General features: G+C 46.0%; 1 protein-coding gene across 1 annotated transcript in view; it reads right to left on the bottom strand.

The window, feature by feature from the left end:
• Positions 1-22,444, bottom strand: part of LOC8053007 (aminopeptidase N) — a 123,465-nt gene extending 101,021 nt beyond the window's left edge. The window contains exon 1 of the mRNA XM_029978264.4: positions 21,733-22,444. Coding sequence (XP_029834124.3) covers positions 21,733-22,328 — 596 coding nt within the window. The 5' untranslated portion in view covers positions 22,329-22,444. The remainder of the gene's footprint in view (positions 1-21,732) is intronic.
• Between the last annotated feature and the right edge of the window lie 1,543 nt (positions 22,445-23,987).

The following is a 23,987-nucleotide window of genomic DNA, read 5'->3' as shown; positions in this document are numbered from 1 at the left end:
ACCTTTTCCCGGAAATTTTTCTCCCGCGTTATAAAATCCCGAGAAGCAGATGGGACTGTCGCGTTGCTTGCGACCGCAGGTGGAGACGAGTGTGGGCGCCTGCCTTTTAGACTCGTGATTGATTGTTTACGGCGGATGTCCCCGTGCTCGGGTGATCGACGTCTCTACCGAAATAGTGAATACTGTGCCGACGCAAATTTACCACGTCGACCAGTCACGATCCCCCATACGACAAAATGGAAAGGTGCCATAATTCAGTTAAGCGTTTTGTGGTTACGAAGTGCCTGGCGCGTATAAACGGCAACCATTCCCTCGCGGGAAGAATTTCGCGCCATCGGACCAATACGCTAGGGAAGGCGCAGGCTTGACATTACGTCATACCCTCTAAAAAACAATCCCGCCGTAAAAGAAGTCTTAGAGGTTCTTCGGCCTGTCCATACGTTGCACCCTAAAAAAGGTTCTTTTAAGCACACCCGCCTAAAAAGGTTATTCGTGAAAGTCCTATAAGGGGTTCTTTCAAGCTCCTTTCTTGATGTGAAAGTGTTCTTGATCGCCCAGTTCCCTTTCTAGTTCGCCAGGGGGCGATAGTGCTTGACGCGAAACCATCTTTCCCGACCTGAAAGAGTTCTTGGGGTGTCGAAGTGCCTTTCAACTTTCAAGAACGGATTTTTTTTTTAGAGTCGCCACGTGCCGAAGGTGTGCTCCTTGTGAGATGCTGTGAAACGCGCTCTTGAGTGTAGACGCGATGATGACGTAAGGTCGGCCGCGATGCGTGCATCCACTACAGATGACATTTGGGGGACGTGCAGGCTCTCCTCGAGGTGGTATTCATCAGACACGTCGGAGAGACGTATATGGAGCTGTTGCTGTCAGGCGTAGTAGATCATACTCATGAACCAAAACTGCAAAACTTTTATCATGTGTAAAAAGAAAGAAAAAACCTTCAATAATTGAAATTCAGCGGAAGATCCTCGTCGTGTACATACTACAGAAGACGGAATTGTATGTAAACGTTAACGAATTCCACACTTCAACCCTCAACAATAAAAATATAAAAGAACGACCAGCACCGTCTTAAATTCATCAACTGTTGCTCCTACTTTTTCCTTGAGTGCGTGTGTGTGTCTCCATTTTTTTTTTACTTATTTACTAGATTTCTTGTTTGTATTTTCACCAAATTTAAGGCCGCAATACAAGCGCGAAAAAGAAAACATAAAATCACACAGCATTCTGAATATGCCAAAATTGTTACGAGCTATCTCTAAGAAACGAAGGTTTTTACCGAACGAATATATGAAATCTAGTTTAAATAAAATGCATATTTCAAATCTATGCGCAGTTGACAGCAGCCCGCGGATCGTTCCTTTCAAATAAAATAGTGTGCCACTACTTTTTAATGTTTCGAAATTCGTGCGATTTCCGCATGGTTTCTCGCACACGTGTTTCAGATTTTGCCGTTTAGTTTACGCGAGCAAGACGCCTTCTAGTCCGAAAAACACAAAATAGCGAGCGTTTAAGCTGCAAGGAAGTTAATAAAACGTAAAAAAAGATATATATATATAATTCGAATTAAAAGTGATGTCAGAGTGGAATACTGGGCTCGGCGTTTTGTGCTGATAGCCCATGAAGTCTCTCCACGTTCAATGAAAGAATCCAGCACACGAAGGAAGCTACGTACGTCGTCGCTTGTGCAATGCAAAGTAATAATTTCCTCGACAAGCTATCAGGTGTTTTCTTTTCCAAAAGGTGTAGACCCTTGCTGCGTACAAGATAGGGGATCCCAACACTCGTTCCGTTGGCCTGCACTCATCCCTTTCAACACCAAAACCAAAATCAGTTTCTTCTATACCATGCTTTGGAGCCACTGGCCTCCTTGCTCCTGGAGCAGAGGGCAGTCAATAGATCTTTGCAGAAATGCCGGAGCGGCAATGATCCGATTCCGCCATTCTTTGGTCAAGGACTTTGAGCATGTAGAGGACAGCTTGCGTCAGCGTTCGGCGAGGACTCGGATCCAATCACACGCCTCGTGGCCAAGAGACGGCAACTATCGATCTTGCTTGGTGGACTCTTAAAAAGGTAAATCTGCCAGTTCCACGCCGTTTCATCCTTTTGGCGCCGGTTAAGGGCCGACACGGACTTTCATCAAGTTCCTCCAGCGGACTAGGACTGACGCTTTCGCGATTGCGCGCTTACATCAGTACAGCGCCCGCGAAGTCATTGAACACCGCGCATGAAATGCACTCGACACCCTGAGGAAACCGGAAACTTGCTTCTGGAAAGTGGGTTACGCAGAACAGGCCAATCGGGTTGTTTCCTTCATTACAAATCGAATTTCACGCTCACGTGTAAAGCGAGGGGAAAACCCCGCTGTTTTATTAATCAATCAAATTACAACCTACTGCGCAAACCGGCCTTTTTTTTTTTTTTCCCCCAACATCTGCAAGCGTTTCTGAAGCCGATAGTTATCTCCGTTTGCTTGTTTAGTCTCGTGTGCTTCAAGACCAACAACGCGACGTATCGTAAGCGTCACGTTTGTTTTTTGCGCGTATCCGTTCGATGAAAGTGCATCGTTTCCCGAGAGCCACCCCAGCGCACGTTGCAAGCTGTACAGTCCATCTGGACAAAATCCGGCTAGCTGCAGTCCCCGCTTGCCAAGTGATTTGCATCGCTTTCACTCGGAAGCGGTTACCGCCAACACGGTTGCTCTGACGTTGACACTGGTTCAGGTTGGCTTCTCGCCGGTAACAGATTGCCCTCTTCTGCGTATAAGCAGCCTGACTTGTTTGCTGTTCTCGTAGCGCAGTTAAAAGTACTCGCAGCAAAAAACAAACAAACAAAATATAAAAAAAAACGTCAAGAGGTTACTTTTTTTGCAAAACAATGTATAGGCATGCAGTCGACGCGAAAAACCAACAAAAGGCTGGGAACCCAAATTGCAATTAGCGATGAAAAGTAGTAATTTGATCGCCACAACGACGAATAACAAGGAGGAAAATAAGTATATAGATAAACAAATCAGTATGGCGTTGTGAGACTGATCATAAAGTTTGAGGTGCTTACGTCATGCGGTGTGACAGCGACTGATGCTTTAAATCTAAGGATATCTCCACCCTCCGTCATTCGCCCAGCTCCCCCCCCCCCCCCCCCCCCCCCTTCCCCCCGGTAGGTTGTAGCGATTCGCCTTCCAACGTGGTTTGCGGGAAAGTAGACCTCCCAGATTTCTTAAAGTGTGGTCACTGAATCTCGGGCGTCTTAGTACTGCCCCGCAGCGAGCGAGACATTAGAAGGACAACCAAGAACACTTTAAGATCTCCTGACACCAATTGCCGTTTCAAAGTGAAAAGACAAAAAAAAAAAGGCGCGTTCACTTTTCTGTTATAATACCATTGAAACATTTTATCGACCACCTTTCTCATTCGCTGAACTTCTTATTGAGAAACAGACGATTGGCTCCCCGAGTGCAACGCGGGTCTGGACTTGGCGTTCCAGCCCTAGTCAGTATCGGAGCTTCTTCATATACTGGGAGCAAGGCCAAAGATGCCTGAACGGCTGTTCGCACTCATATTGTCCGGGATATTGTAATGCAAGCACGGTGACGCGCAAGTGCCTCCATTATTAGAGTTTCATTGGCGATCAATGCACCGGGATACAGTCAGAACTGCAATTATCGGCACTCCTGTTATCGGTAGGCTAAAAGGAGACGCGGGGTAAAATGAGACAGTTTGTGTTTAGCGTCATCCATCACCTAGACAAACATCTGGATTACGTTCAAACTTCACCGAGAGGTGCCGTAACCCGTACACTTTGCATGTAAAAAAAATTAAGAGCTGTCGCAAAGAGTGTTCGAGAGAAAATAGAGAGAATAAATGCGAAGTTGAGGTTGACGTGTTTACCAACCGCCAGAAAGGCGTAAAACTCAGCGTGAGGTTTCACTTCGAGACGTGCGCCCCGGTTGGCACCCACTATTTTGCCAATGTAAGCTTTAATTTTATTGGTACATTTATCAGCTCCATGCGGACCAAATGGGAGCAATCAGTGGTTGTGTGTTTTAACGAAATTATTATTTACATTACTGGATAGGCCCGGGAAAAAAAGCGACAATTTGGCATTCTATGACGCGCATGTCAATAACGCGCGAGTCTCCTGGTTCCTCCTGAGCCATATTCTTTTTTCTCTCGGTGTCTAGGATGGCCCGAAAGTATAAAAGAGAGACGCTTCATAGCGCGAAAGTGACACGAACAAAGCTCTTGAAAGTGACACGAACAAAGCTCTTGAAAGTGTCACGCAACCACGTCAATTCCTTCGCACTGCTGCCACACTTTTGGCGTACCAAAGGATGCGCTTCAAAGGCGAGCCAAACGACTCGTAGAACGTGAAGAGCAACAGCTCTACAAAAAACGGCTGGGCTACAGAAGGCGCGATCTTTCCGACGTTGCAAGTTTTAAGAACATTTCCTCTGTACCTAACGTAGGAAAAAGAGAACAAGCAGGTCGGAGAGCAGCACTGTTCTAACTTCATCTCCCCACAAGGCAAAGTTGATGTTGGCGAAGGCAACCAAAAACCGGCATCGCACTGCCCCCCCCCCCCCCCTTTTTTTTTCTTCCTAAAAGAAAAAAAAAAAAAGACGTTAATTTCAAGAGGGAGGTCTTTAGCGAACCCCCGAAGATTCGCGCACTGTCCGAGCATTCTGCAGACCGTGCGATGCATCCCACAAGAGACTGGCACTGCCTGGTATGCAAAGAACTTTGCAGTCGAGCCTCCTTGGATTCGGTATGGATCCGGGGAGGCTCGACTGCAGAGTTGCTCGACTGCAGAGAGAGAGGAAGAGTGCGTTGGAGCTAATGCGGTGCGTTTCGAGTGTTTTTATTACAAAAACGGATGGCATATCAGGTTTTTTTAAGTGTGTCTCAATGTAGCCCACTACGTTGTCTCATTTTGCCCCACAAGGCGGGGAAAATTATACACTGTGTGTCTTTCAGATATTGTAGTTTTGTTCAATGTTTCGCTTGCTCCAGTTAAAGGAGCGATGCAACAATTTTTGTACTGTGCACAAATACCGCTTAAAACGGATCCCTAACGTTAATGACCTATGAAACACGCGTTCGTTTTTCACCCCACGCAATAGAAGTCCCAGAAAAAAATTAAGAAAAACGAGCAGCGTTCACCCCCTCAACTCGCAGCCAGAACAAGCGGCCACGTGATCTGGAGCCGATTATATGCCGCCAGTGTTGATCATAGCCACGCGCTGGGGTTGGCAAAGCGCAGGACACGCGCTGAGTTCCAGATATTGTTATGGCTCGGCTGTTGTCGTCGTTGCAGCGATTGGACACGGGTCACAACCCGAATGCTTCTCGAGCTAGCAATTGTCACGAGCCCACGTCGAGTGCCCACGCAATGCTCGGGTCCAATCTATGAACCGCATTCAAATATCGTCACTTGGGTGTACTGCGATCCCCGAGTTACGTCATCAAATTTTGCAAAGGAGAGATTGAATGAAAATGATCGCTTTTCTCCTTGAATTTACACCGCAACAAAGGAGTTTCTTGGCCAATGGCGTTGCGTGTGAGTATCCTTGAGTCCCAGGTGTGCCAGTAAGCTCGTGTAGAGAGAAAACAATTCCAATTGAATATCGTTGCACAGCTCCTTTAAGTAATATTTACTCAGCATATAGTCTAGACATCTAAGAATGACCCCATGTTGTGTTTCTTTTTTTTTTTTTAAATAATGAAACGAAAATAAAAATTACCATTGAAATTTAAAAAAAAAAAATTTTTTTTTCTCATTTTGCTTTACCTTACTTTACTGTCGATAACAAGGGCGGTGAGTAACACGGTTCAATAATAGAGAGTTTTAGTAGATCGTTCCGATACCTCCGATTGCCCCGATAACGATACTATGCATGCGCAAGGGAGGCGGTGGCAGAGTATCGGGATATCGTTATCGGAGTCATGAGAACGATCTACTAAAACCCTCTAATAAGGCAGATTCAGTCGCAGTTAGGATGGACACCTTCGTGCGTCTTTTGATTGCCTAAGCTAATTAAATAAAAACTAATAATTGGAGTTTGATGTTTATTGTTGGGTGAAATAAATGCATAACTTTTGAGAGTTGCAGTAATCGGTTACCGGCGGGTCTGAAGTTACAAACGGTCATACTTATACTTATAAAGCCTGAGACAGGCGAACAGACCAACAGAAAGAAAAAAGGGGACAACACAGCGACGTCTCAAAACAGAGCTGAAAAATTTATTTACGAAACAGAGGCTCTTTTTATACAGGGCGGAACACATAAGTTACATAACAACTTTGGATCGACACCCGACAACTTCACAAGCAGAAAAATAAAAAAAAGTGGAAGAACAGCTTATTTAACCCACACACGGAAGCCAAACCTATACAGAAACAAGAACCGTGTAACCCCGTCCAAGTAACGTCCAAGGTCATTAAAGGGGCGGTGCAACGATATTCAGCTCGAACGTTTTTCACTTTACACGAGCTTACTGGCACTATGGGACTCAAGGTTACTCGCACGCAACGCCACTGGCCAAGAAACTCCTTTGTTGCGTTGTAATTTCAGAGACAAAAGCGATCCTTGTCATTCAATCTCTCCTTTGCGAAATTCGATGACATAAAGTGGGGATCGCAGTACACCCATATGACGATATTTGAATACTGTTCATAGATTTGTCCCGAGCATTGCGTGGGCACTTGACTTGGGCTTGTGATAATTGCTAGCTCGAGAAGCATTCGGGTAGTGGCCCGTGTCCAATCGCTGCAACGACGACAATAGCCGAACCCTCTAGCAGTGTCTGGAACTCAGCGCGTGTCCTGTGCTTTGCCAACCCCAGCGCGGGGCTATGATCAACATTGGCGGCATATAATCGGCTCCAGATAACGTGGTCGCTTGTTCTGGCTGCAAGTTGAGGGGGCGAACGCTGCTCGTTTTTGTTTATTTTTTTAGTGGGACTCCTATTGCGTGGGGCGAAAAACGAACGGGTGTTTCGTAGGTTCATCTAACGGGAAACTGTAGCATGTTTATGTCACGAACCAACCTAAAACGTTTTGCACAATACGAAGTTTTCGTAAATCGTGTTTCTCCCTCCGCTTAGCCTTCCACAACAAAGAAGCCGCTACTGCGCCTGCGCGCCGACGGTCCAGTGTTGCCAGACTGGGCTCTATATAGCCAAATTGGGCTACATTATTTTCTAGTTGGCGTTAAAAGTTCGTGGTTTGCTGTGTGGCTATTGTTGGGCTATTTGTAAGGATGCGGCGAACTTTCGTCGAACTTCAGGTTCGACTAGTTAATTTACGAACTTCTAATCAGTTTCTAAAAAAAATTGTTTCTCTTTTGGCTAGTCGAGAGGAGCGAGAGAAGGGACAAACGCTTAAAGCCTCTATAAACGACGGGGTTTTCAGACTTCGCAGCGATACAATGCATGCAGAGTTCAAGCGGTCTCCCCACAGCGCAGTGGAACAAATCAAACAAACAGATTGCACAATTACCACAGACCCGGTAGCGCGTCTTCTACCCGGGCGTAGACTGAACCAGGGTGTAAGATAGACAGGTGGGGAAACGGCCCATAGAAACCTACCGCAGCGCCGTGACCGGATTGTGTACTCGTCTGCTTGCGGGAGGCTTGCGGGTACCCCCTATTTGCGACAGATGGCGCTGCGGCGAGAAGAAAACAATTTTGAATCAAATTTGCTTGGAACTTTATGGGAGAGTGCGCAAAATAAACTGAGAGCACGACAGTCCTCCATTAAATATCCACGAGAAACCTTCTCCGTCAGTTTAAAGGGACCATGAAATGACCTTTTTACTTTTTCCAGATAACTTTTACATTAAACCGTCAATGTTCACTGAATGCCGAACAGGCATCCGTTTTCGTCTCGGTTTAATAACTTTTACACAAAAAATTATTGAAATATCGACTTTTTCATTCTCTCCAACTGACCGCAAAAGAAGCCGTGACGTAGACCGTTTCCGGAACCGGAAGTTCTCTCGGCAGTAGGAGAATGGGAGTGTTAGCGGCAACGAGTTGGGGTGCGCCGGTAGGTTTTACTGCGCTGATGTCACCGACGTATTTCCTGAATCGGCGCCTCTCATCGCCGCATCGCAGCTGAGCGAAATTCAATGAGATATGTTGCGCTACAGCGACAGCATGGGACTAGTCCCATACGCCGGTATGCCTGTTGGGAAGTGCAGCGAGTCTTGTCACCACCCCGTCATTGTTGGCAGAAGGGCCGGCCCGTGTCAGTCGTTTGCAAAGCGACGTAGATGGCGTTTTTCGCGGCCTCGGAGATGCAGGAGCGAGCCGACGTTAAAAAAGATACGTTTGAACTACGAGTGTCAGCAAGAGCCACGTAAATACCTGTTTACACTCGGAGCGGACGCGCGCGCTTGATGGAAGTCTTGTATTCGCGCTGTTGGTAAGCGCTTCGGGACCGTTCTTTTACGATTGCAACTCGATACTGACGCGACACTCGGCAAAGAAAGGTTGGACCGGGGTCGACAGTGACGTGCAGTCTGTCAGAATAAAAATGGCATACCAATAACAAAGTGCACATACCGTGTTACGAAGGCAATCCATACGGCGTTTATTTCAGCTCTATATCACACAAAACAAGAAGATAGAATCGACGAGAGTCCCTTTTCGACGAGTGTTCGTCAACACTGCCTCGGAAAACAAGGGGAAGAGATTGACCTCCTCACCTCTTAATCTAGAATTGAGGTCAGTGATCAAACTATAATACGGGAAGGGTCCACAAGGGTCGCGCGGGCATATTCCATTTAGCACGCCAGCCGGTCGTAGGCAGACGGTCTTGCGACGAAGCAACGCAGCGCCGAGTCGAAATGCCTGCTAGGCCTATACGCTTCGTCGGAGTCGGTGAATCCAGCGTTCTTGTTTGTCGTGGTCTGTTTTAAGTACTGTTTTCTTGCTGCTTGAAGTCGGCACGCGCGGGAAGAACACGTAGAAAAATAAACGTTCAGTCAGTCAGAGTTTTGAGAGGAAGGAAAACAAAGAAAATAAATGTTCGTCGGTCGCCGTCACCCAAGTAACTGGCGGCCCTGCCCTACTGCGCACGCGCAGTAGTTGCTTCGTTTACCACACGATAGATGGCGCTTGGCTCTCAGCATTATCAAATTTGGCAATTTTCGCCACACATCTCTAATTATGCTACAAAATGTGGATCTGAATATTATTTAACAAAACTTTTAGGAAACATTCGCCGGCTATTTATTGTTTACGATCGCGGTGCTGGTGAGGTAGGCTCTTACCCAATAGGCGATGTGGATTCGGCTGACGTGCACCGATTCTGCGTATGCATCGTAGTGAACAGGCGAAGGAAGGAAGGCGCAAAAGAGTCCAGTTTTCTTTTAAAAGTTCTATAGCAAATAATTTTTTTGGGCTCCCTATTTTTGTGTTTTTGTGTTTCTTTTCACACCTTTTACGACGTGCGGTGGATGAAACTCGATTTTAAAATCATTTCATGGTCCCTTTAACAGGTCGCCAGCGTTCGCCCACCCGGAGTGAGAGTTCGCGGTGCTCCACATAGATGGCGCCACAGAAAAAGAGAAAACCGAGGGGGACACAATCCGGTCACTCATTTGGCTCTCGTTTCACCACCTGTCTATCTTACACCCTGGACTGAACACTCCAAATGTTGCTTTATAGCGAGTTCGTTTCACGGCACTCGTGCCCACGCGTGCCCACTCGCAGTGTGGAAGGGGTTCGTTTCGGCCGGCACTCCACGAGTGGTTGCACTCTCCGAGTTCGTTTCAGCGCTGACACCCCACGCGTGCATCAGCACTCGCTGCACCGAGAAAATCGGGAGTGAGCCAAAATGCAATCCCGTCATGCCTCGCTCCAGTGGGGCCGGCGAGGAGCGGGAGCAGACGACGAGGGTTCGTCTGCTACTATGTGTCGCGGAACCGAACGGAAAAAAAAAAGAGTAGATTTTCTGATAGAAATCGCGTACCGCGGGCAACGAAATGAAACGCGAGCTTGAATTGTGAGCGTCTACTATTTCACGAAGGAAGCAATTGACAACCCGTGACTTGTTTGCAGGTTTTAAATCGCTCTGTTGCCGTACAAACGCTGAAATATACCAGTGTGTAAAGAAATGCTCAGAACAAACGCAACAGCGGCCCCTGAGATGTCTATCACCATCCGTGTGCGGGTGAAAAATTTAACATTTGTCGAAAAAACTCCTCCAGCAGGAACCTCTGACTGCCCAATAAGCATCAGAGAAAGCTAAAGATGGAGACTTTACCCGAGGATTGGGCAACATCATCATGTTTAACATTTAACTACGTCAGCTAACTTGCCCCGTCGTATTTTGTTCGAGAAAGCTCTCGTTCTCGACGCCCTCACCAAGGCTAATATCTAATCCACCTATAATGACTATCCAAATCGAAAGTCCCAGTTTTGCTGGATATTCCAACAGGCTAGTTTTAAGCCGTACCCTTTCAGTGGTTCACGCATAATACCATGCTCAAACGGATCAAGCTTCTGCTCGGACAGCATCATCAGTTTTCTTCAGTGTAAACGGTTATAAGAATTGAAAGATCGCAACCAGCTGCTTTGTAGACAGCTGGTTGCGGAAATTTACGCCGTCTGTAATTATCTCTACGGCAGCCTAGCTGCTTGAAGTCATCGCAACTATAAACTACAGGTTGCAGCGACCAACGTTTGTAGATAAACGTTGGTAGCGACCGGATTCTCGCATTCCCACGCATCATTCCGAACAGAAAGGCGCTAGTTTCGGTTTGAAGTCGGTACCTTTCCTACAACATAGATGGCGGCAGCATCAGTCTTCTGCACTATTCTGCACTCGGTGCATTTGGCGAGTTCGTTTGAGTCCAGTTTTCCGTGCAACACTCTGTGAGTGCGATGCATTCTGGGAGAAAACTGGAATGGTGCCAGTGCGTGTGAAACGAACTCGCTATTAGTGTCCATTGTAAACATCCTTAGGCTACCAAGTTGGTAAAAATGAGAAGTCCGCAGCTTCACCGCTAAACAATTGACTACCTTCGAGGCGATTCCGAGTCAGGACATCTAACGCGTCAAAACATCCATTCGTGGATGTTTTGTCTCGATGGATGTTCAAACTTGATGGGTGTTTTGACTCGGATGGATGTTCTGACTCGATGGATGTTTTGACTCCATGTATTTTTAGACTCGGATGAATGTTCTGACTCGATAGATGTGTTGACTCCATGGACGTTTAAACTCGGATGGATGTTCTGATTCGATGGATCTTTTGACTCAATGGATGTTTTGACTCAGATGGTTGTCATGGATATTTTGACGAGTTGAATGTTCTATCGTCTTTCTGCCTGAAAGGAAAGGGCTGTTGTGTACACGACGTTTGACGATATGGTGAGCACGGACCGTTTGCGTACGCTCCTAGATAAAATGTTATCGATTATGAAGGACAAAATTGAGTTCGTTATTTGACGGAAGTGGATAAGGTATGTTATTATTTCTTTACTTTTATTCGAGCTGTGGACTGCCTTTACGAATTTATTATCTAACTGAGACATTGTCAGTTATTTAAGCTATTCAGTAAACGTGCGTTTTTATATGTATTCTGTGATTCCGTTTTCTTCAATTTTACTTTACCAGTGTCAGTTACTTTTTGTTTTGTTTTTTTGTTTTGTAAGATCATTGCTGTTGTTTTCCTTGATCCCTGCTTGAGTCACTGATGATTCTGTCGTTTTTATTAATAAATAAATGAACAAAGTATTAAAGTTAAACGAAGCGTAAAATAAAACAGCGTTTTGGTGGTCCACTTCGTATTAAAATCAGGTAGGACACGACGGCGCAGTGGCAATGGCTCTCGAAAGCGGCGACCGGTAATGTTACGTTATCACGCTACCTGGTTTAAGATTGGAATTTACTTGCATTGCCGGTAAAATTCGCTGCTTTGACGTCTCGGGTGGCGTTTTATTTGCTGTCGTTTGACCCGCGCAGCTCGAGAGCACGATGCTCTGCGATTCGTGGCAGCTACGTGACCCGCAGACAATGAACAAGGCCGTTTAAATCCATAGAAAAATGCTAGGTATTTAGATCGCCTTTGGAAAAGAAAAAAAAAACTAGTGTGACAGTCATTTTTTTATTTGAGCTTGGTGTATGCCGATGCGTTCCTAAAAGCTTCGGAAAGAAAGAAAAAAAACATTTTTTTTTCCAGGCAATGTGGGGTAAAAAATTTTAACAAATCATTAAAAAGCAACGTGGTGAAAATCATCCAAATGAAAAGGGCGATATTGTTATTCACACGAAAAGTTAGAGCACTTTCAAGATTGTGATGGTGAAACATTTTTCAAGACAGAACGACTCTCTTTTAAAAGTAGTTTGCTTCGCCGCATTATTTAAAAAAAAAAAAGCTTTTTTTTTTTTTTTTTTTTTTTTTTTTTTTACATTGGGGTGGGAGCAGCAGAGCGCGCGATGGGCTCGCTCCGAGTCTGCGCGATTGCTCGAGGGACCAAAATACGGTTGTCGGTGAATTATGCAACGTAAGCCCCTCAGAGAAATTAATTTCACCTCGCTAGTCAATTGTTCCCATTTTTGTGTTAAGCCTCTGAATTGTTTCAAGACACTCTTGTGTCAGATGTTCGCCGTGTTCAATAACGTTATTCCAAGAGAATCGTAGCTTTATTTCGTGGTTTTTAAAGTTAGTTTTACTCTCGGACAAAGCACATTACACGGATTCCCTCAATTGTATATAGAAAGTAGCTTTTAAATTACGGAAGCAATATTGGAAAAAAATATTACAGTTTCGTTTTTAATGTATTATACATTTTTAGGTATTTGTACCCTGTCGTAGTGTCTATGCACACATTTTTGTCCCGATTACTACTGCCAGACACAACGCCCATATCGTTCACATGAAGTCAGTTGGTGGAATAAGACATCGGGACATCGTGAGGCATTCAAACAGTTTTATTCAAGGAAACTGGCCCATGCGTGCTGTTCAGTCCATTCTACGGAAGAACTCAGAGAATTGTAATTCTTTCCAGACAGTTAAAGACATCCTGAAATGTCGAGACTGCACTGTCGGGACAGCCTGAAAACAGGGCCGTTTCCTCTTGCAACCGCTTTACAATGCTAATTTCGACCACAAACGTCCAAACATATACTCAGTGACGAAAATAAAACACGAAAATGGGGGACCCTACATCCAGGACAGTGACCAAGGGGGTTAATCAGGTGTGTCCCCGAAACTGGCACTTGGCGAAATTCGCAGTCGCGAGCCGGCAAAAATTCATTTTTTTTTTTTTTTTTTCAATTTAAACAATAATGTTTTGAATCAGATGGATGTTTTGACTGTGGTGGATGTTCTGACTCGGTAGATGTTTTGACTCAGATGGATGTTTCGACTCTGATAAGTGTCCTGACTCGATAGATGTTCCGACTCGATGGATGTTTTGACTCGGATGGACGTTTAGACTCTGATGGATGTTCTAACTCTGATGGATGTTATGACTCAGATGGATGTTATGACTCAGATGGATGTTATGACTCAGATGGATGTTTCGACTCTGATGGATGTTCTGACTCAATGGATGTTTAGACACGGATGGATGTTCTGACTCGATGGATGTTTTGACTCAGATGGACGTTTAGACTCTGATGGATGTTCTGACTCTGATGGATGTTATGACTCAGATGGATGTTTCGACTCTGATAAGTGTCCTGACTCAATGGATGTTTAGACACGGATGGATGTTCTGACTCGATGGATGTTTTGACTCGATGAATGTTTCGACTCGAATGGATGTCTTGAGTTGTTGGATGTCTGACTCTGGTGTCATGTGACCTCTTGGATGTTTCAACTCGATGGATGTTCTGACCTCAGTATTGGATGTTCTGGCCATAAACGCTTCCAGGCGTCGCCGACCCGAAGAAAAAACGACACAATGAGAAATAGCATGAACCAGGATGGGGGCCACTCATATTCTAAACAAAGAAGACGAGACAGGTGGGGCATTGGTAAGAACCTTATATATTGGGGTTCTGGTTTGAATGTCCCAATGTTCTGACTGTACTGCTTCTGCATTCATTTCTTTCACTGTATGATCACAGCTCCCGGGCTCCACAATAAAGTTCGGTGTTTTGTACTTCTGGAGACCTATAAGGAAGGATCAGTGTTGTACGGATTTGCATCCTTCCGCAGCTTTTCTGTTAAAATTCACGAGTGACATAATGTACACAAAAAGTGGCGCATCTGAGGGTTGAAAAAGGTAATGTAACGTGTTTTGTACGTGCGAGAAACATTGTCAATAACAGGCTTAAAAATCATTGTTTTTAGTCGTGGCTCTTCTGGCTCTATATATATATATATATATTTACTGCTTTGGATATATTTGGGCTATACCTCCCAGTTGTTTGGCGTTTTTTTTTTTTTTTTGATGGGATGGTCTTGACTGCAGAGTTCCGGGTATAGCAGCGGGTTGTGGAGAGCGTGGCGGGACGGCGAAAACGATCTACGTATTCTCCCTCGTGTGTAATGCTTCCGCGATAAGTTGCCTCAAGTTTTACATTTACAAAAGGTCATTTCTTTGTGCGCTTTCACGATCTCACGTAAAAGCGAGGATTTAAACTTGTCTTTATTTACTTAGCTGCATTTTCACTGTTGGACCTTCCGTACGTTGAGCTTTTGCCTCAACCCGGTAACACCTGCAGGACTCCAAATCTCCGTGCAGGGAAGCGAACAATGTTTAGTTATCTTTACATTTAGTTTACGCGGAAAACAAAAGCATCCGGCATAGAAAGTTAACCCCTCCAGCAGAAAACCTCCTCAAGTAAGCCGGGGTCCCACTGTTCGTACATCCTACAAAAGACAGTCTAAAAACACGAGTCACCACAATATCTGTCGTTCGAATGCCGCGTGCCAAGTTTCCTCCTTGAACTCAATGCCATGCGGCATTCGAAGCACGGATCTTGCGATGACTCGCGTTCGAATCTGTATGCAGACTGTCTTTTGTATGATATATAAGTAGAGTTTCGTGTTTTCAGATAAATGCGAAAAACACCCGCCGGTGACATTTTGGTCAATTCGGATTTAACCGGTAAACTCCGAATTTTTATGTACAATGCCACTTCCCCCTCAGAAAAGAAAAGTAAACGACTGGTATTTTTACAATTTGATCAGCGCACGGTCAATGGTCCTGGGAAAATGCGAGCATAATTATCTTTCAAATCTCGGACCGTCGTTAAAAGGGGTCTTACCGCTTGTCTCGTCCAGGTTGATTCGGAGCAGCAGGTCATTGTACATTCGGGTCACCACAAAGGTCACTCTTTTGGTTTTCCAGCTTGGGCCATGCGATTTGTGATTTAGAGAAAGGAGGGGGTATGCTTTTGTAACAGTGAAAGCTATGGACTATAGCAATTGTATAAAATAGGGAAAAGGGGCAGTTGAAACTTCTCTTACCTCGCGCGGCCGAGGGCTAGATTGATGGAATAGGATATGAAGACTACGAGCTTCTTAGCGACTACCTCCGGGACTTTATTGATTTTAAGGCATCGAGGTTTATCGAAGCAACACTTCTGTGCAACTTTTGTCGTGGGACAAATTAGTATTGCCAATGGCAATGGCACCAACACCAAATTCACCTGAAAAAAAATTTAATTGATAAAAGCGCGTTTTATTTTTTATCTGGCATACGTATACATCGGGTTATTACTTGTTTATTTACTTTTAATAAAAAATACTGCGAAATTAACGTCCCAATTTCGGAAAATTGCGAATGAAACCAATATAAACTCTGATTACCTTCGAATTTTCGGCAAAACATAAACTCCGAACAACGCCCTCCGAATATGACGAAACTTAAACACCGAAAACACAGGACAATATGTATAAGCAGTGGCTTTAAACTCGAAAATAGCCCTATCATTTGATCTCGAGGCAAATTTATTTTTCAGGCCGTTCCGATTTCAACTGCGTTGCACGATTCATGCGGTCGGTGTCACTTGTCTACATAATTGATTGCCGATTTATCGCTGCAATTTATCACCGAAAACAAGCAGTACTTCCAAAAAATGTTCAATTACAAAATAAAATGCTTTCTTCATTCTTCGCCTTACAGTTGAGAATTAGGCCTTCGACATTTTGCCTTCGCCACGTTTTGTGCTTTTGTTTCCTCAACTGTATTGACTGTGTAATAGGACGCCTCTAGTTCTGAGTGTCATGCAAGTCTGTTTTTTTTTAATTATGTTAAACACCACCAAAATTGCGAGAATTACATTTTTATTACGGAAAATCTATCAAATCGTGATCGATTGGGGTACGTAACGTGTACGTATTGAAATAATCTAATAGACATTAAAAGTTTGATTTCTACTTTTTTTAATGCGTTCTACTAAAACAGTGGTGCTATTCAACCTATGCATCACAATCGGAATCATTTTAATTTTTTCACTCGATCCCGACAACAGCACGCGAAGGCTGGTCGTGCTTCGCGTGAGGTGTTGCGATGTTTGCTGAGCTGAGCTTTAGCAGCTGCCCTGCTGTGCGTACACGGTCGCGGGCTCAGGCAATACCGCCTAGAAGACAAGGTCTGCGAACGACGTCATCGCTAGAGGATTTCCGGCCCGCCCCAAGCGAAAAACACGCTCAAGCTCGACGAGAGTTGCCACAAAGACGTGCCCGTCTGGGCGTCAAGCTGACGCTGTGCGAATCCCCTGATATTGGCCGGGGGCGCCAGCATGTTTTGTACTTTAGGTGCTACTGATTCAGATGCAGTTGCTGCACTTCAAACAACGGACCCACGAGTTGGCAGAAGAACGCGGAGGGCCTGAGGCAGACGCCAACCGCGTCAGTGACGTCATAAAACAGGACTTCATTATAACGAGATCGCGGAATGAGCAGCTGAATTCACATACGCATTTCTTTGCCATTACCGATAGCTGGAAAGTAAATAAATTACAATTACAAGTACTTTTAATGGAAGGGAAAGTAACCACAAGTACACATTGCGAGGTAAAGCGATCAAGATACGATTACAGTTAAATTACCAAAAGAAGTAACAACTTAAACCCCATGAATTAGGTCCTCCCAAGGGTAATTGATTTACAGCACTTCAATTCATACATTCCAACAAGTTTCCGCAAAAAAAAACTTGTCAGAGCTAACTGCTGTTTTTGTTAGTCTAATCGTGGTATCAGCCTCGTCATTTGCCAAGCTACTTCCGTAAACTGTAGAAATTGGATCTACCAAGTGATTTACGAGAAAGCTATCGCTCCAGATTTTATAGAGCGTAGAGTTTGTTATTGAATTTCTTACCCACACGCAAACAAACAATGCTTGCAGTTTTTTTTATCTTTTTGTTGTACGGCGTCACCGTATACAATAGGGAGTATTAGAACAGGCGGCCCCGACGCCTGGGAGCCTCCAAACAGCTTAGGGAGTCGCATTGCACATGCGCAGAATGTCTGCGCACGCCCAGTGCGACGCCTCAAGCTGCTCGGGGCACCCAAAGCGTCGGGGCCTCCTATTCTAAAATGCCCTAATAAAGCCGTCGTCTCTTTGCACGGTTCAATAGTTTACCGCATGCGGCATGCGAGTGCGAGTTCATGCGGCAAGCGAGTGCCGAAAGAAGCCTACGCGTTCCGTGATCAAGGGCACATACGAGGAAACATGACGGAACATCAGCCATGTTTTCCTCGCACGGCGAGTGAAAGAGAACAACACCCCACGTTGATAAGAATCGAGGGAACATCTGCCAGACGCAGCCATCGCCCTTGACAAGGATTCGTCACAGATGTTCGTGACGGGCGCCACCGGCCCTCCGCCGGCGCACCGAAAAATGCGCGGGTACGACAAATATGTCCCGCAGTTCCGACTAAAATCATACAGATGTGCACGTTTTTTTTTTTCTTCTTTGGACTGATATTTACTAACTTGAAAAAAAAAAATGGTTGTAGACATTCCCTCTCGAGATAATCAGTTCACTGCACCCTCCCCGAATCAATGAACCTCCACTCTCGAGTCAGGCTTCCAGCCGTGTCCCCGCTATAGCGTCATCAAGCTCGAAGCAGGCAAAAAGAGAAGCCATAATGAACGAAATCGAGTTTAGACATTCTTGTACCATTTAACTCGTGCGGACGCTAAAATAATGAGAGTTGGAACATGAACAAAACGTACATAACCACCTTTTTGACAAGTCGGAGTGGACGGTTCTAAAATGCTGAATAGATTTTCTTTTTTTCTGGCGTTTCGTGTTTGGGGGATTGCAACGTCTACCCTTCAAAACCCACGTATACTATTCTGTAGTTCAGTCAAACTGAGCATGAATCAGTTTGACCAGCGAGCAAGGCGATCAGTATTATCTTGTTCCACCGGTCATGGGCCCTAAGGAATATTACTGCCGGAAGGATCGACGCGTTTTCGCTACCCGGGCTGCATGCACCTATACGGTCACTGACAGTTTGAGAACTGCAGGGCGTGCACCAAGTGCCCTGCATACCATTATCAGTGAGCATCCGATCGCAATGCGGGGACAGCCAATTAGAACGCCGCAGAACGAATCAAGAATCTAGAAGCACGGTCAGAATAATTTCGCCCTGCTTTCCACAAGCTCTCAGTGACTATTGGGTGCAACACCGCTCAACTTTCTCACTGGGAAAATTGATTTCAAGAAGACCGGCGATGGGTGTTTCAAGCGCACCGTGGAGCACTGAGCGTACAGCAAGTTCCGACGGCGAGGGGCGGCGTTCTGTCTCCCATGCCAGGAAACCTGGTTCCTGTACCGAGCGCTATATTAGATAAGCTGCTCGGGAACGTGCTCCTTATCACTACCGCACCGTCTGTTTTGATCGAGAAAGAAGACTAATCCGCTTTTTTTCTCGATAGCACCGCCTATTTTCTTCTTCTTTCTCACGACATTAAATTCGCTCACCGAAGATTGGGGCGCACCTAAGGAGGTTCAAGTAGACATAAAACGTATCGGCTATATATATATAATATGCCTCCGGAGATTTTGTATTAGCGTATAAGTGAACCGTGCTCTGTAAGCACGCATACATCCGAAGGAAAGACGATGATTTTTATTAGAATTAGAGGTCTATGCGTGTTTTAGAAGATTGTTAAAGGACGCTAAATATATTATTCTAACGCTAAAGAATAGATTCACGCCTCAATTCAAAGGTAAGCTCAAGAAGTTTGACGTTCCCCGTTAATTACGACTTCGACCGTACAAAGAAGGTGGAAAGGTCAAGCAACGTCTGGTGCGGCTTAACAAAACAAATGATATTCCCCTTGGATATCAAAGGTCAAAGAAGGTGTTGCGCACAGCGGCAGACGGCTGGAAAACAAAAAAGTCAAGGGTAAACCGCGTCATCTCATTCATTTGCCCGGCTTGACGCCCAGCTTTGAGCGTCAAGGCCCTTGGGGTGATGGATTGCTTATTAACCTTCCTTTAGCCCCGAGTCCAAAACAACTTGCTCTTCAGCCAGCTGAGCCCGGCCCTAAGAACTGTACGGAAGTTAGGAAGAAACAAAATGTCAGAAGCTAACGTAGACCGCGGGACAACTGAAAGGCCAAATTGCGTGTTCTTGGAGATTATATTTTGGAGAGAAAATTAATGGCTATTAATCTTTCTTCCTGAGACAAAGTAGGACTTTGCGCCCTAGGTTAATCTTAATTTCGACATAATACACTCTTTCCAAAAGTACAAGAGGGCGTAGTTGCATGGAACACCCTAAATTGTGAACGATGTAAAAAGAGCGTGGAAAAGGCTGAAGTGAGTCGGACATCCTGTCTGAAGGGTGTTCGCCCCACTGACACCCGCCTTTGCGAGATTATTTTAGGGAAATTTCAAATAATGCTTGTCTCTGAAAACGCTTTTAACTGGAGATAAAATCCTTGAACTTGGACATATTCTGCATTACTCGAAATACTGACGAGAGCAAAGGAGCATACGTTAAACCATTGTAATTGTGGAGGTGGTGCACTTGTATATCTGTGTCTTTCAATCGTTTGAGTATATAAGGCGGCAAAGCAGTCGCCAGATTCATGACTTTTCTCTGGTACGCGATCCATTGCGTGTTTATTTCTGTGTATGTGAGAACTGCATGTGCATGTGGTGTGTTTCTAAGCGTGGTGTTCGTAAAAATGATCCCTAGGATGCTGCTGAGATGGCAAGCATAAAATGTTTTGGGCGTTCACCAGTATTCTAATAGTGTTGGCAAAACACCCGAAGGGTGTTAGCCCTGGGTCATGCTGATTTACAAATTTAAAGTACTTCGGCGATCTCTTCATGGTTTCCGATTTGTCTAAAAATTTCCTAAACAAACCAACGAACATCGCTAAAATAGTATTCCAAAAATTAGGTTAAAAAATATTTTTTTTTTTTTTTTTGCTAATTTAGATTTTTGGTTCTCGTCGTGTTTTTCAAACTGAAAATTGATACTAGTAACACAGAAAAAGTGACGCCAGTAGAAGCCACGAGTTCACTATTTGGACAGTGGATTTTGTTCCCAGCTGATTACAAGCAGTTCCATGGCGTGAAATGACTGCTTTGTAAGCTCGCTCCAGTCCCCGCGTTCCAGCACGGAACAAATACTTGGCATTTCCCATTTTTCAGGCTGTTTGCTTGACTGGAAAGCCTGCCTTCCAGTGACGTCTAGGCGCTGAAAAGTGCGGGTTTATTTGAATGTTAATTTTTGCAAAATTTTCATTTGCCGATTTCACAATAACTTTTACAAAATTTCGCGAAACTAAATAGCATACCGGAAAGGGTAAGCACCGGGGATTTAGAAAAGATAGCTAGGGTGCCTCAAGAAAACAGCCGTAGTACCCATTTAGAAGTGTAAAACCTTTTTCCATGTAGATAGTAAACCCACATAATCCTCCGCGGGCAACCGGTGAAATCCTAACATACAAAAATTTGACAGCGCTAACAAAGACGAAGACGAAAAAAGGGGAGGCGAACAGGACGAGAGCTCATAAGGTTATGACTCATGAGGTGCCCCGAATAATTATAAGGTGACCCGAACCTTAACATAGTGATAAGAAAGAAATATATATTATTATGTGCTGATGATGATGACAGATGATGTTGATAATGGCGTTGATGATGAAGTCACGTACACCGAAAGCACATGCAAAAAAAAAAAAATCCTAATGACACAGGGCCCGCGTGCCGTACAGCTTTGAGAAATCAGACTCCGCAAGACAAACAACCGCAGTGTTTCCACAGGGCGCATACGGGTCAATGCTCCGGCGCTCATGAAAGGGGCGATTGAGGTCTTTGTTTTCGTCGAGCAATCACTTCCGCCGCACCACGCAGACTAAAAGTCGCCGACCGCCAGCTGACCTAGAAGTTCCGTTTTCGCCCTAACGAGGAGAGCGCGGCGAAGGCGACGGACCGCGAAGCCCGAGGAAGGCTTTGGGTGCCAGACTCACCCCCAGCGGGCGCATGCACGAAAACTCGTCGGGGACAGCGAGAAAACAGGCCCGAAGAAAGCGGAGCAAGACTTTCCCCGGTCTCAGCCCGTCCTGCTAATAGAGGACTTCCCGATTCGCGGCTCGAGAGCTTACCGCCAAAAAACAAGGGTTCCCGCGCACCCTCCAGATCGGCGCACGCCCCGTTGCTCGGCGCCATCAGAACCCGCGCGCATTCTATATCCGTCCACCGATCGGTGAGCAAGCCCGGGAAGATACAAAGACGAGAACCAGCTGGTTCGGCGAAACCGGCTTCAGCGCGCTCCCGATGCTCACGTACCTCTTGTTGCCGGCGGCGTCCGTGTACGAGCTCCGGTAGAAGCCGGCCAGGTCGTCGTTGAGCCAGCCTCGGAAGCGCATCCTCAGCGTGTAGTTGGTGCCCGCACTGAGCGTCTTGTGCAGCGGCAAGCGGAGGAACTGCCGCGCCGCGTCGTGGACCGGCGCACCGCACGGCACCAGGACGTTGCTGGTCGTCTCCTCCACAGACACGTCGGACACGTTCAGGTCCTTGGAGTGCATGACCACGGCGTCCGTGGCGCTCAGGCAGTGCATGGTGACCGCCACGGCGCCCGTGAACGCGAAGTCCCCGAAGAGCCGGGGTGACAGCTCGACCTCGTAGTGGAGCGGCTGCACGCTCCTGGGCAGTCGGAGGTCGGTGACGCGTACCACGGGGGCCGACGGCTCCTGGGGGGCGTGCTGGAGGGCGCCGGAGGCCTCCGGGGACAGGTAGCGGGTGGCTAGGCCGACGACCACCAGTGCAGCCAGGACTAGGAGCGCGGCGGCGGCGAGGCACCTGTGGCTCACGAAGAAGCCCCGGCGCTTGCCCGGCCCGGCGTCCCCCTTGTCCATGTCCAGGTACTCTGCGCTCAGACTCATGAGCGGGCGAGTCTGCAGCGGGCCCTTCGCGGCCGGCCCGATCGATGCAACTGCTGCTTGGAGCGGCGGCAGCGCGGCCCGATGTTGAACTGTGCCGCCGCGTGGCACGTGCTCGGCTACGCGCGCCAATGGGCGCGCTCCTTCGAGAACGTCACGTGCGTGACGCAACCGGCGCTGCTGCTCTGGTGTGTGCCGTCGCACGACGCTCTTGCCGCCGAGCGCGTCGACATGAGCGCTACTGCGCGCGTCGGACCGGGTCGCGCCGGGACGATCCGCGTATGGGACACTCCCCCGCGCCGGACAAGTGGCCAGGTTTCGCGTCCGGCTACTACGAGTCGCAAGGCGCGCTGGCGAAATCGTTCCTTGAAGAGGCTGGAGAAGGCGTCGCCCTATCTGCGGCGTGGGTTGACCTCTTATTGTGGACGAGTTCAAAAGAACGACGTAAACTTCTCGTCTGGGAAAAAAAAAAAAAAAAAAAAAGAACTACCGCTATGTTGTATTGGTGTCAGGCTGGAAGTTTTGGGGTAATATTGTCGATACTGCATAAATTTTGTTAGAACTGAAATACAAAGAAATGAGGCTGAGTCCCTTCTAAGGCTGAGAATCCGGAACTCGTATCATATGCCAATCAAAGACAATAGCTAACTGTTTAATTGATAAACAACGCAATATAATGGAATAAAGCTATTTTGCAAGTGAGCGGAAATAGGATTTAGATTCTGCCACAATGAAAGTAAAAGATGAATTTTGATTGTTCTTTTACTCGAGCAATAGACTACTTCCATAAATCCGTCACTGCGCTTGTTGCATTCTAGGAACTTGCGGGCCAGGAGCAGAACGCGTGTGAATTTTGCTGGCCACTGATTCCCAGATTGCATAACGTGGCATTACGCCGCGATGAGGCGCTTCGAGTTTTGGAATAACTTCTATTTACCTTCATTCAGTTACAGTTCTTACATTCAGTGTAATTTCTTAGGGGGGTCTATGCGGCGCGTGCGTAGGTTCCGACGGTGCTTCCGTGAACCATGAAACTAGTATTTTAGGCGATACCGAAAAAAAGTAACGAAATACATTCCTCGTTACTCGGAAATAAAAGGAATGCGTTACCGTTACCGATAAAAAGTAACGCGCATTACTTTTGCGTTACTTTTGAAAGTATGAATTAACACGTTTTACTCTTTTGACGTTACAGATATGCATAATCACCATACTTCGGGAAACATTATGACCATTGAGGAATTGAACATATTACCTTATATTTTTACGGTTCCACCTAAATACCGGTAAGAAAAAAACGCAAAAAACCCATAAAAATGTCTGTCTGGCTTGGCGCCTAAAAACACGAAAAGAAGTGTAATGATTAACGAAACTACGTTACACGTTACTTGAAATAAGTAACGTGTAAGAAGCCCGTGCGTCTACTTTCCCGCACAACACTCGGAGAGCCAATCACCGCAACTTACGGAGACAGCTCAGCAAATGAAGATGCCCAAACAGATGTCTAGACCAAAGAACGCAGTCCGAGTTACGACATTAAGCACGGCAAAATGTCACGCTTGCATTGCTTAATGTCACAACTCAGGCAGCGCTTTTTGGTCTAAACATATGTTCTGGCATCGTTATTCGCTGAGCCGCCTCCGTAAGTTGCACTGATTGGCT

This window comes from Ixodes scapularis, unplaced genomic scaffold, assembly GCF_016920785.2.
Source record: "Ixodes scapularis isolate PalLabHiFi unplaced genomic scaffold, ASM1692078v2 PGA_scaffold0__279_contigs__length_252992795, whole genome shotgun sequence".
Classification (NCBI taxonomy): Eukaryota; Metazoa; Arthropoda; class Arachnida; order Ixodida; family Ixodidae; genus Ixodes; species Ixodes scapularis.
This window is presented reverse-complemented; position numbering and strand designations above follow the sequence as displayed.